The sequence below is a fragment of the Nanorana parkeri genome, unplaced genomic scaffold, assembly GCF_000935625.1.
Source record: "Nanorana parkeri isolate BGI_ZX_2015 unplaced genomic scaffold, ASM93562v1 scaffold1320, whole genome shotgun sequence".
NCBI lineage: Eukaryota > Metazoa > Chordata > Amphibia > Anura > Dicroglossidae > Nanorana > Nanorana parkeri.
In genome coordinates this window covers 410383-423744 of record NW_017307588.1, presented here as the reverse complement: position 1 = coordinate 423744, position 13362 = coordinate 410383, and the positions used below count along the sequence as shown (strand labels likewise).

Genomic DNA, 13362 nt, shown 5'->3' with positions numbered 1-13362 from the left:
ATAAAGGAAGCTGTCTGGTTTTGGGTGGCCTGACCCTTTCATAAAACAAAAACAAAGTAAAATTCCGACATAAACTCCCTTTTTAGTTAATAAGTCACAGCTTTCAAAGTTTGGCACATACAATCGCTCCAAGGAAGATAAGACAATGGGAGCTATAATGTACATATCTCTTTAGCTATTAGTTTTGTATATACAGGCACTGGGCCCGGACAACCTGGCACTCAGGACATCGCCTCTACTTCAACATACTTCAGCGGGTGCAGGAGATCCTTCATTTACCTCTTTGTGCACTTCTTTTTGCCCCTTTTGGATCTCACCCTTGCCCTCCACAGATCTGTACTTACCAAGATCCGCTTCTCCTCTGTTGACATCGAGCCATGTAAGCGTCTCTCTCTACGGGGTTGTAATATGCAGGTGCGGCCAGCAGAGGGAGCAAAGCAGCACTGGAATGTTAACAAGAGAGGAACCATCCTGGTTGGATCTCGGTAAGTCCGGATCTGTTTAGGGGGTAGAGGACAGAAAGGCCAAATGCACTTAGCTTTACTCTGCAATTATCATTTAAACCAAGGGTAGCAAACTCTGCCCTTCCATCAGCTGTGGGACTACAAATCCCATGAGGCATTGCAAGACTGACAGCCACAGCCATGACTCCCAGAGGCAGATGTACATAGTTTCCTCACAGCTGGAGGGCCAATGTTCGACTACCCCTGCTTTAAACATTATCTACTTCTAGTGCAGCTCTTGGTGCAGCACTTGGCCATCTCTGTGAACCTGTAGATACGGTCCCAGCATGGAGCTGTTCTATATTAAGCAGCCTCCATTCCCCATAAAGCAAAGCAGAGACCTTCCTGCACCCACCGACAGATATCAAAGTACAATGGGTGTATCTGCCATCAAGCTGCATCAGCCTGATAACTACATCCGTGCAAACTAAAAACAAATATGGCAAGTAACAGAACACGGCTTGTTAGGTTTCAGCAGTCTGAGGTCTCAGGAGACCAGACTTGGCTTCTGCCGTGTAGCAGGTGTTCATGTTGATGCTGGTTTCACAGTGAGGCCTCCCAAACACAGCTCTGATCCCTATGTAGCTGTATTCACAACACAAGAGACTGACTTCCAGTCGTCACTGAGATCACCGAGGCTTGTTCATGATAAGTGGAGTGTACTGCAACAGTGACATGGCTCATAGCACCCTCGGGCCACCGACTTTCCATCACAGTCACATACGTTGGCAAAGGTGACCAAATCAAATTCCACATGGTATTGCCAGCAGGTCGGCTAATATAATACAACACAGGGCTGGTGATACATGTAGCATTGATTGAGGGGACCAATGTGTGGGAAGTGATACATGTAGCATTGATTGAAGGGACTGCTGCAACCAATGTGTGGGAAGTGATACATGTAGCATTGATTGAGGGGACTGCTGCAACCAATGTGTGGGAAGTGATACATGGTGCATTGATTGAGGGGACTGCTGCAACCAATGTGTGGGAAGTGATACATGTAGCATTGATTTAAGGGACTGCTGCAACTAATGTGCAGGAAGTGATACATGTAGCATTGACTGAGGGGACTGCTGCAACCTATGTGCAGGAAGTGACACATGTAGCACCGATAGAAGGGACTGCTGCAACCAACATGCGGGAAGTGACATATGTAGCACCGATATATGCAGGCTGGTTGCAGCAGTCCCTTCTAAGCTATAGAAGAGCTTTCCTATCCAATAGCACACTAAGGTGTCACATTCCCGAGCTCAGACTGAAGAAAGCATGTCACAATCTCAGTGCCCATTGGACGGTATTGCCCGACACAAGGCAATAAATTAATGGTTAACAGGCTTCATTCCTGATCTCCGTCATAAGAGACCACTGCTAGGTCACATTAAGCAAACAGCTGGCCTTGTGTGGCAGCTGGAGAGTTCCCATGTGTGCAACATTTAAAGGCCTAGTGCAGGGTTAGGCAACCTCGGCAGCTGTTGAGGAACTACAAGTCACACGAGGCATTGCAAGATTCTGACAGCCACAGACATGACTCTCAGGGGCATGACGGCTTTTGTGCTTTCACCATAGCTGGAGGACTGAGGTTGCCTACCCCTGGCCCAGTCCCATGGCACTAGGCATATGCATGGCATAGGTGATGAGGAGACATTGTGCGTCTAACAGCCTTTACTGGATTTCGGGGACAAGGTGATTGGATAACAACGCCCAGATGTGCAAGCTTTCTGAAGTCACAACAATAGCTATGCAGTCAGATAGACCCTGTACTAGCGGCCTCAGTCTTACCTCTCCTGCCTTGTTATAGGGGAGCGTGCAGTGTAATGAGCATCAGAGTCCGACCCAGTACACTCAGTCATACAAAAAGACCTGGTCAGACACCCCCTCTACTTTTCCCTCTGCAATACAGACATATGCGAGGACGCATGATGAGGGGTATGGCTGTTACTCAGCTCTGCCAGCATAGAGCACGGCAGTGTGAGAAAATATCTTGCATACTCAGGACATGCTCTGGTCACACAGCAGGAAAATCAGCCGCTCAATCACAAGTTGTAGGACCGCAGAGATCGCATGAATAAAATGAGGTCATGAACTTTCTGCAGTGTTTAAGGGCCCATTCACACCGGACCCATTGTGTTGCGATCTGGTTTTCAATGGATGGTAACGGAAGGACACCAAAAAATGAATGGGGCTAGTCCACACCTCTCCGTTCCGCGGAAGAAGAAAAAAAGGAAAACATACAGTTCTACTTTGGATACGAAGTTAAATTTGGTGATGTCACTACTGCGCTGCTCACTGTTCTCCTTGCTGGAGGGGAAGCTGTACCTGAGGACCTGCAGTGCAAGGATCTCCCTGCTTCCGTGGCTGATCTTTCTCCAATCCTTCCTGCTTCTTCTTGGATACTACCCACCAGTCATCAGCGGATCCGGTGTGAACTTGCCCCATTCACTTTTCGTTACCCTCCGTTGAAAAACGGATCGCAGTGCAACGGATCAAAAGGTACAATTGCAAACCTTCCGATGACTTGCAATTTCCTCCCGATTTTGGTGTGAATGCATCCTAGACCTGAGATGGATTTAAAACAAAATGTGCCCACCTGCGCCCAGCCTTACCTACGTATTTCCCCCACCGCCCCCAATTTAGTGCACAGACATTGAAACGGGATCCTTTGTCCTACATGTAATTGATTATGACATAAATAAAAGCAAGCTTGGCCTCAACCCCGATATCTTCTCTGCCGACCCTGAATCCAGTTACTGTTTCTCCGACAGATACCATTTGGGTGCGTCGAGCCCAGGCCCTCAGTAGTACGATGCACTGAGACAGCAAAAAAATAATACACAACATTGAAGTAGGACAACCAAAGGAAAAAAAATATATAAACTCTGTTCCAGCTTATGGTGCAAAATAATCATGCTTCAAGAGTCGTTTAGACATCCACAAGTCTCCCCGGGAGGATATACTTCTACATTGCCGCCCCAGCGGTCAAATTTTGTATAAAAAGCTCGGGATATAGTCGAACCTGAGCACAGGAAGGAGCTGCGTCCCCGATTCCCTTAGGTAATGCATTTTCAGGAGCTCCGAGAGGTATTCTACTATTCTAGCGTCCTCCTGAGACAGGCCAAGCCGCTGGTGGAGGAAGTCAGACCGACGCTGTGCGATAGACTCCTCACTCTCCTTTTCCTCCGTGGCCAGGTGGACTCGTTGGCAGAAGGTGAAAATGAAGGCTTTGGCGCTGAGCTGGCTCAGCATACTCTGTACGTGCATGTAGTAGGTGATGCCTTTTCGGATTTGAGTACGGTGGTCAGCCAGCCGGGGCAGGAGGCTTCCCCTGTACACGGGGCAACGGAGAGTTTTGTTGTCGGCGTCCAAGATGCTGACGTAGCGGCTGTAGCGGTTCAAAGAATGGAGGGTGTTGCAGCCGGACGAGGTGACCCCTCTAGGAAAGAAACAGACGTCATTAAAGTGGACCTGATGATTTGATATGTTTTAGGGAGCATCTAGAAATGTTAACTGTCCCCTAAAAGATGTACTTTTTGTCTTGAATTCCTCCTAGAACATAGCTGTGTACTTCCTGATGTGGAACTGCGTCTAGACACTCTGTATAGCTGTATATCTGCAGTGTGTGATCATCTAAGGCGTTGCTGCCTCTACTAGTCTACCCAGATTTGGTGATTTCACTACTGTACTGCTAAATGTTCTCTTTGCTGGAAAGGAAGATGTCCCTGAGGACCTGCAGTGCAAGGACCTCCCTGCTTCTGGATCATGCATTCCATGGATCTGATCTTTGCTGCTGCTTCTCTGATACTATCATCGGTCAGGATGGGGGGTGTGAGAGGTTGGCAGCTCCTACACAAGGAAGTAAAGCCCTGCCTTTACCAAGAGGACCAACTCCACAGAGAGATGGAACCAGGCATATTAGGTCAGTAAGGGGGAATCGATCAGCTGCAGGGAGATCACAGTTGATCTGCTGCCTCCACCTGTCCTACAGCATCTCCCACCAGTCAGTGAGGGCAGCTCTGAAATGATGAAGTAAAGCTCTGCTCCTCTACCAAGATGGCCACCTTCACAGAGAAACACAATGAGTCACAAGGCATGGTAAGTCAGCATTGGGTAAAAGATCAGTTGAAGGAAACCTACTGGCAATACTCCTTAGGTCTCTACTTGCCTTCTTTGGGCACTAATTGCTTCCACGTTACAGGTTCTCTTTAAAGTAACATTCTATGAAGACTGTGCTTCCCTAGCTTTTTCCAATCATGAGCCAACCATAGAACCACTGTACTGTCTATGGCATATCGTCAGGGAAATCCAGCAAGCAAGCGTAGGTACTGTGAGAGCCGCTGTGCATGCGTGTGAGATGGTTTGGTGCCAACATTGCGCATAACCGTGCGCCTATGTGCAGATGAACATGCACGTGTACAAAAGCAACGCTGCGCACTTTCACATCTGATCATGGTGCCATTCTGCATAACTCAGTGCTGAGAGTTCTTCAGCTAGTGTCCAGCGTTTGCTTCCTGACTCCTGATTGCTCCTGCATCTGACCCGGCTTGATCCTCTGACTCTGCTGCTCTCCCACCTGCCCCTGACCTCGGCCTGTTCCATTACTCCGCCTCTTATCCGCTGCTTTGGGATTGCTTCTCCCTGCGTGGCTTGACCTCGGCTCGTCCCGACTCAGCTTCTGCCTTCAGACTCTGCACTGCACACTAGTTGGTGACCCGGCTCGGCCCTGATTCTGCTTCATATACTCTGCATGCTTCCGACTGACTACCTGCCTGGTGACCTGTCCTGGTGTCCTAAGCATCTCTACCTAGCATTGCCCGTGCCTCATGCAGTCCCTCCACCCTCTGTCTCATTCTCAGAGGTGCTCGGACCTGTGCTGCAAGGGAAGGTCCTCCTTGTCATCTCAGGCTTGCATCATGTACGTGACACATATGCAGTATAAACACCTACAACTGGCTCCACCACAGCCATAGAAGTTTATGCTTGTGGAGAGCTGGAGGGCGTCCGGAAGCTACTGACACCATATATCTTTGCAACAGCGATGGGACAAACGTTGGTAAACCTGTCCAACTTTCACAGGAGTTGCAGTTTTTTTATGATCTCCAGCTTAGGTTGGATGGCTATTTGCGACCAGTGTCAGGTTCTTCCTCATATAAGCAACAGACAGGCTCTACTACCCTGCCAGCCACAGAGATACGAGGGAAGATCATTACTCACAGAGTAACGTGGGTGTATGAAATCATTACCGTCCTAGATTCAGAGTATTGCATCACACCTCTGTAACTATAAGGCTGGGTCCACACCTGGCCGTTCCTAATAGGCGCGTTTTATAAGCACATTTTTTCTCCAATGAAACGCGCGTTCGACGCTCGTTTTTTAACCTCCCTGGCGGTGTGATTTTTTTTTAAACTTCCCGCGGGTTCCGCCCCCTTGCAACGCGGATGCTCGCAAGGGACGGAACCCGGAAGCGGCCGGAGGACACAGCGGGGATCGCGGACAAGGTAAGACCTACGCTGTATTCCCGAGTGTGGCTCGGGGGTTACCGCTTTGTTCCCCCCGAGCCACACTCGGGAATACCAATGGATACGCGCTGAAATCTGCCCCTACGCGCGAAAAAGAAGCTCAAGTACTTTTTGACAATCTTGTATCTCCAGCAGCAACGTATACTTAGGCCCAGAGAACAGCAACCTAAGGTACGCGTGAGCGTAGAAAGCCGGATGTCTCACCAAGAACAAAAAGGGCAGTGAGACAGCGGCCTGTCCTTGAACAATGAAAGCTTTATTTCTTTTTCTCCACTGAAAGGTGAACAGTCGGCTGTCACAAAGAGAACGTCTAACACGATTCGGTGAGGACAATCCCTAACAATTATTAAAAGAGCTCATCACCGCACTTCTACATGACCGAACTGACAAAAGCAATCGGTCACCATGCTTGCCTAAACTGTGCCATGTACGGCCAACTTGAAAGTGACACTAAACTCAGGAGTTAAATCTTAAAAATGCATTCAGGTACCTTAACTATAAATAACAATGTATCTTATTTGTGTATCACTCGGCTGTAGATCCCCAAATCATCTCCGAATTTGTGCTGACACTGTCCTTCCTTCTGGAGGGTGACTACTTTTGTTCCCCATGGTACCTGTGTGTGTTGTAAAGTAGTCACCGCTCCAAGCTCGCTCCTCTGATGGACTACAATCTCATGTTTAGTTTACTAATTTGTATGGAGATTGTAGAAAGTGGAAACGCATTTTAAGGGCCCATTCACACCAGATCCGTCGCATTGCAATCCATTGTGTTGCGCACAGAAAAATGAATGGGGCTAGTTCACACCGCTCCGTTCCATTGCACTGGGAAAAAAAATAGACCATGCACTACTTTTTTCAGTGCAATGTAACGCAACGGATCCCGTGTGAACTGGCCCCATTTACACCCATTCATTTTTCGGTGCCCATCTGTTGAAAAACAGATCGCAATGCAACGGATTGGAAGGAAATTGGAAGGTACAATTGCAAATCAATGGGCCTTCCGTTGACTTCCGATTTCCATGTGAATGCACCCCAAATCCTAAATAATTGTATCAGTCCTGCTCAGTTTATAGTCTGTGAATTACAGCACATCTCTGACTATGTTATGGAGGCGAAGGGGATGGTGTTCTGTAGTCTCAACAAACTACGTATTCTAGGGTGACAACGCTGCTTTCCCATATAAGTGAAGGTGAATATAAAGCAAAAAATTAAATAAAAAAGTCATGCAGACACCTCATGTACGGACCAGTAAGCTCCAATATAATACACTGACATTACTGGGTTTAGTCACACGTCAGAGGCTTGCTCACATGAGTAAACCCCGTCCAGTGGACTGTAGTACACAATCCCAGCTACTACTGCAGACACTTAGCGTGATCACACTTCCTCTTTCTGCTCCAACGGTGACTCATAGTGGAACTTACACATCTAAAACAACATTTGTTTTTCATTCAGAAGTGCAGAACTCCATGAAGAGAGTTCACATATGAGAGCTCAGCCTCTTTCCAACCCCGAGGAACATTAAAGTACAACTCTAGGCCTGTAAACATTAACCCTCCCAGGGGGGCTACCCCGCACCGCAAGAGTTAAAGTGACACTAAACTCCGGAGTTAAATCTTAAAAATAAATTCAGGTACCTTAACTATTAACAAAAATGTATCCTATTTGTGTATCACTCGGCTGTAGATCCTCAAATCATCTCTGAATTGGTGCTGACACTGTCCTTCCTTCTGGAGGGTGGCTACTTTTGTTCCCCATGGTCCCTGTGTGTGGTGTGAAGTAGTCACCGCTCTGAGCTCACTCCCGGGATGGACTACAATCTCATGTTTAGTTTACTAATTTGTATTGAGATTGTAGTTTTTCACAGGAGTGAGCTTAAAGCGGTGACTACTTTACAACACACACAAAACATGGTGAACAAAAGTAGCCCCCCTCCAGAAGGAAGGACAGTGTCAGCACCAATTCAGAGATGATTTGAGGATCTACAGCCGAGTGATCCGAGGAAAAAAAAAAAAAGATACATTGGGGGGGGGGGGGAATTTATCAAAACTGGAGCAGATTTGCACTGCAACCAATCAGCTTCTCAGTCTCATCTTCAAATCTTACCTGAGCAAACTGAAGAGAGATGCTGATTGGTTGCCATGGGCAACTGTTCCAGATTTGAGCAATTCCCCCTATTGTTGTTAATAGTTAAGGAGAACTATGGGGTTAAGTTTTTTCCCCATAGTTCTCCTTAGGGTAACGGGAGGACACAAACTAGCGTCCTCCCGTCACCCTAAGCTCAGTATACCGCGAGCTACAGCTCACGGTATACTGAGACGCCACAGTATACCGTAAGCTACTGCTCGCGGTATAGCGAGACGGCGCAGCTGAAGCGGATCCCGACAATTATGTCTGGATCCGCCCAGCTGCGTGAGTGACAGCTGGCTCTGCCTATCTAGAGGCAGAGCCAGCTGTACCCGCCCCCTCCCCGTCCGTTCCGCCAGAGAACCGTGACAGGATCGGGAGGTGAGCGAACGCCGGTATGTGTTCCCTCACTTCCCGATCTACTGAGCCGACCTGTGACAGTCTCATTGTCACAGGTCGGCTAGAACTATGAGTTGAGTGGAAAGCACTCGCCTCATAGTTCTCCTTTAAGGAACTTGAATGCATTTTTAAGATTTGATTCCCGAGTTTGGTGTCACTTTAAATAGCTGAGGGGGTTTGGCCATCCCTGTCAAGATAAAACATGCATGCTTTCTTTACCTCTGAAGCCCAATCAGTTTCCACTTCTGGAAATCCATGATGTGTAGAGGCGACGTCACCCATGGCTTTATCGGTTTGGCAACATGTCCATAGTTAGGGACGAACAGAGACAAAGCAGTGACTAGTCTTTTCACGAAGGCCTCCTCCTCACCCAGGACCACAAGAGTCCTCCCACTCAAAATAGAATAGATGGCGGGATGGGAAAAGGGGTACTGTCTGATGAACATTAGCGCATTTTGGCCAGCTCTCCGCTTCTGCCTGTCTGTGACAGTGATGACAGGAGGCGGGGAAGGCGTCCGGTCAGAGCACGTTGACGCGCTACTTCTATAACTGGTCGAGTCCGAGTACTCGTCCAGTGTGATTTTCTCGGCATCTTTGCTGCTCAACAAGTAACTGGATTCCGGAGCCGCCACTGGTTCGCTACAAGCGTTTTCTACATGATCAATTGAGAACTTCACCTGACCAAAGTTCTGGCCCATGTTTTTACATGGCTGTGGTGGGGTGCTAACCACCGTGCCGTCATCAAACTGTTCAGGAACGAGGTCTCCAGTCTGATCCTCTGGACTTGAGCTGTCTGTCCGGATGCAACATGGAGGCTCCATAGCCAAATCATTCTCGGCTTCGTCATTCTCGAAGGGATCTGCTTCTGGAGAGCCTCGCTCGACCTGCTGCTCCCTATCTAAATCTTCCACAAGGGGGTCTTCTTCATTGATGGCTATTTGGTACGTTGCCCGAAAATCTTCAGGGATCACAGTTTCGGAAGGACAGGTGCTGAGGACTTCTATGCTGTCCTCGCTGATGGTTCGCCTGCTGCCGGCTTTTCTTCTGGGAGGCTGAGGACTAGTATTGAACCCCACGCACGGCTGGCTCTCCGAATGGATCAGCACGGTGGACTTTTCGGTCTGCAAGACCTCAATGCTTTCGCCACTGCTTATGCTCCCTTTAGTATCCACATCGAGACAGTCCATGTTCCCTGGGTTATCACAGGCGGATGACTCGGTGACCTCCCCGTCTTCGTCATTGTTAAACAACTCCTGCTCGATTTTAATATGGACAGACTCCACGCTGGACTTGTAGGATTCCAAGCTCACTGAAGGCTTGAGGTTTTCAGGTTCTTGACCGGAGCTTGGTATAGTCTGAGCGGGCAACAAGTTGTCCGAATACTGCCGATCGACTAGCTTCGAATCCCAGGCTGACGCATCTTCGAACAAAAAGTTGACTATAGTCTGCTGCTCCAACAGAGCTCGGTCGCGGTGGCCCATCAACAAATAGCTGACGTCGCCTCTGTATCTTTTCTCGATGCCGGTCAGCAGGTCTATGGTCTGCGTGAAGAAATAAACGTCCACGAGCTCCTCTAACGTTTTCAATTTTTTATCGAAACATTTGGAAGACTTCGCCTTTATGAACTTGGGAGTGTAAGAAGGTCCCGGAGTAAATTCTTCAGCATCGTCGTTCTCTTCATGGTCAGAAGCTACCACCGGTTCGGATGTGCCGTTTGCCGCTTCATCATGGACGCTTTCCGGCACGTAGGGCTGGTAATCCTCGCCTTTTAGATGCCGGTAGGGATACAGCTGGACCTGCTTCAGCAAATCCTGGTGCTCAATGATGGACTTTTCCACGTTGCCCAACTCGTTGGCCTTCTCGATGGCCTGAGTCGTGTAAAAGCCCTTGTCGTCAGTCTTCTGCTGATCCTCCATCTCCGCCAACAGCACCGACCGGGTATAGTCCAAGTCTTTGAGTTTCTTCTCCAGCTCGTTGGCGAAGGCCTTGCGGTTGCCCGTCTTCAGGCAGTCGGATGCTTTGGAGAAGTCCCCAGAGAGCTCCAGGTACTGCTGCATGATCTTCTCCTCGTCGGTGGAAATGTAAGCCATGCAGAAGGGTCGGACGAAGCCGCGGGCCTCCAGGTCGTACAGGGTCAGGTGATGGACGTAGGCGAAGGCTCCCTCTTTGGAATCGCCCAGAACGACTTTGGAGTCCTCGACGAAGTTGAGTTTGGGGTAGGAGGAACCCGGTGGGTGCCCGACGAAGGAGGCCTGGTAGTCCACAGACATGATACGCAAGGAGAAGTAGTTCAGGTCAAAGGTGCCGCGGACACGGGAGTCGTCGGGGATGGTCAGCAGCGGCTGCGGCCCCACTTGCTCAGAGAATTCGGAGATGAGGACGAAGTCGCGGCTGAATTTGGCTCCGGAAAGGCGGGACCAAGGGCTGCTCTCTGCCTCCGAGTACTGGAAGAGGGGCACCGAATACTCCTCCGGCAGCCCGGGTGAGACCCTCATGGCGGGCTCATCATACTCGTCCCCCCTTGTGAAAGCCATCAGGTCTGGGGAACCGATCATACTTGTCCCTCTGGGGGGAGCCCTGAGCTCCTCTCCTCAATCAGTAAGTGGAACCTGCTCTACCTCACAGGGGGGACGCCATGTTGGAGGACGGACCACATGACCTCCCCTTGACGTCACACTCATGAGGAGAACCCCTTTCAACCGAGCTCCGCAGCCTTCACCTGCAACCTGTCGCGTTGGCTGAGACAAGCCGGCTTCAATGAATCCACTCTGTCCGTAGCCGAGCACGCAAACCCCTCCCAGAGTCTATTTGCAATAACACAGCGAAGCGATGAGTGCCGGGAAATGTAGTTCCATGGTCGTCACGTGACTCCAAGAAAGGCTCGCAAAACACGGTCACGTGACACTTATTGGCAGGTCAACTCTCTTCCTGGGGAAGCCATATACAGCGCATTTTGTGCTTTGCTCTTCTGTGGTCACGTGACATGTAGCAATTTCCCTGCGGTGGGTGACGTCATGCGTCGGGGGAAAATCCCTCCACATCGGCTGTTGTAGCCGCTGTCAATACAAACAAATGATGGGACGGATACGGTGCGGCCTCTGGAAATGCTCGGCAACCATTGCCAGCCTCCCAAATCTCTCGCAGCGCGTGATTTCGGTAAACGAGTAGAGCAATGCATGTCGGGACTTGTGGTCCGGCCTTGGTCACGTGACGTTAGCCAGTTGCAGCCGACTTCTACGGAGAGAGCGCAGGGACATTTCGCCGAGAACTTGAAGGGATCGCGCGGGAGAGCAGCTCAGGAGTAAACAGTGGACATTATGCAGTGTGTATTATTACAGCAGCATGGAGGAAATATATCGGGTTGGGGCATTGGGCAAAACCACAGGGGTCATTTTGGGATCAGGGTTTAGCTTTTATTTAAATGGATAAATCCGCCCAACACGTCTTAGTTTTCACACCATTGAGGAGAGTTTCCTTGACTTCCTGTCACGGTGACCAGGTGTGACAAGGACAGTAAGTGATTGGATTTCTCTGATGGGGACAGAGACAGAACAAAAGTAAGGTTTTTGTTGCTGTTTGTGTTGGTGACACCTGCACCCTCTTATTTTTTGTCCTGTGTCCTTATTGGAGACTTGCCCTCACTTCCTACCTTGGTGAGTCCGCCCCCTCTTATTTCTGGTCTTGTGTCCTTATTGGAGACTTACCCTCCCTTCATGTCTTGGTGACACCTGGCCCCTCTTATTTCTTGTCCGGTGTCCTTATTGGAGATGGACCCTCATTTCCTGTCTTGGTGACACCCGCACCCTTCTTATTTCTTGTCCTTTGTTTTTATTGGAGACATAGCATTACTTCCTGTCCATGTAACATTAGGACAAGAAATAAGAGGATGCAGGTGTCACTGAGACAGGAAGTGACGGCAAGTCTCCAATGAGGACACAGATGGCATTAAAAAAACTTTACAGACTGTTAGGCATTTTGGATTCTCCCGCTGACCTCTATGACACTATAGAACCCTTACTGATGTAGGGATTGAGGAGAGGGACCACAGCGCCACGACCCCTTACATCACTGTTGTGTGTTGTTTTGACATTGGGGTCAGCAAAGGAAACTGTGGAATCAAAGGAGGCAGCGTTGTGCTGTGTTTAATTTTGGTGGAATTGCACAGAAAACAGAATATGTTGCAGTAAGAGATTGCGTCAATAAAAGGATCAGGAAAAAATGATGCTTGTGGCCAGCATTGGCGGCTGATAGCGGTAGCAGCATGCTCGCTAATGTCAGCTTGTCCCTTTAGATCGCTCTCTCACACATCCTTTTTATCATTGCAGGTATCCCTGAAATCCTCGTCTTCATCGGCCATCCGATACAGCAGGCGCAGCCATGACTTTCGCGGGTCCCAAGTACCGCTTGCTGCTTCCGTGATGATTTTCGGTAGAGGTGTTTTGGCGTTCCGCAGACTTAAGATCCTGAAAACAAGCGGCGTCCGTTTCTGCTCTGAGAAATCCTCCATCATGTCCCTGAGGATTCCTGTCAAGAAAGTGCTGTGCGTGGCGGAGAAAAACGATGCTGCCAAGGGGATTGGTGACATCATGTCTAACGGGCGGATGAGGAGGGTGAGTGTAACTTGTAACTCTGTCTATGACTTGTAGCTCACTGAAGTCTCTAAAATCCATAATCCTTATTCATAAGCGTTTATATATGTGTGTTCTGTACAGCCACGGAGAGGTAAAATCAATGTACAGTGTATATGTATGTTTTATTATTTGTGTATTGTTTGAATTGTTATGTTGTTTTTTTTTGTGTGTGTGATTGGAGGAA

General features: G+C 49.0%; 2 protein-coding genes across 2 annotated transcripts in view; one reads left to right on the top strand and one right to left on the bottom strand.

Annotated features, from left to right (window-relative positions):
* Positions 1–3136: 3136 nt before the first annotated feature.
* SMCR8 (Smith-Magenis syndrome chromosome region, candidate 8) lies at positions 3137–11105 on the bottom strand. Its single transcript, XM_018569321.1, has 2 exons — positions 8767–11105; positions 3137–3936 (listed from the first exon to the last, which is right to left on the bottom strand). Exons 1-2 carry the CDS (start codon positions 11100–11102, stop codon positions 3483–3485), a joined length of 2790 nt encoding a protein of 929 aa, XP_018424823.1. The 5' UTR covers positions 11103–11105; the 3' UTR covers positions 3137–3482.
* Positions 11106–12943: 1838 nt separating this feature from the next.
* TOP3A (topoisomerase (DNA) III alpha) overlaps positions 12944–13362 on the top strand; it is a 22465-nt gene continuing 22046 nt past the window's right edge. The window contains exon 1 of the mRNA XM_018569320.1: positions 12944–13157. Within this exon, the coding sequence (XP_018424822.1) occupies positions 12966–13157 (192 nt within the window). The 5' untranslated portion in view covers positions 12944–12965. The remainder of the gene's footprint in view (positions 13158–13362) is intronic.

Excerpts from the sequence above, each read along its gene's own strand:
- SMCR8 (XM_018569321.1), bottom strand. The coding sequence starts at position 11,102 with ATGATCGGTTCCCCAGACCTGATGGCTTTCACAAGGGGGGACGAGTAT. Across the intron at positions 3,937-8,766 it reads AAACTGATTGGGCTTCAGAG|AGGGGTCACCTCGTCCGGCT; the intron begins GTAAAGAAAGCA and ends TTTCTTTCCTAG.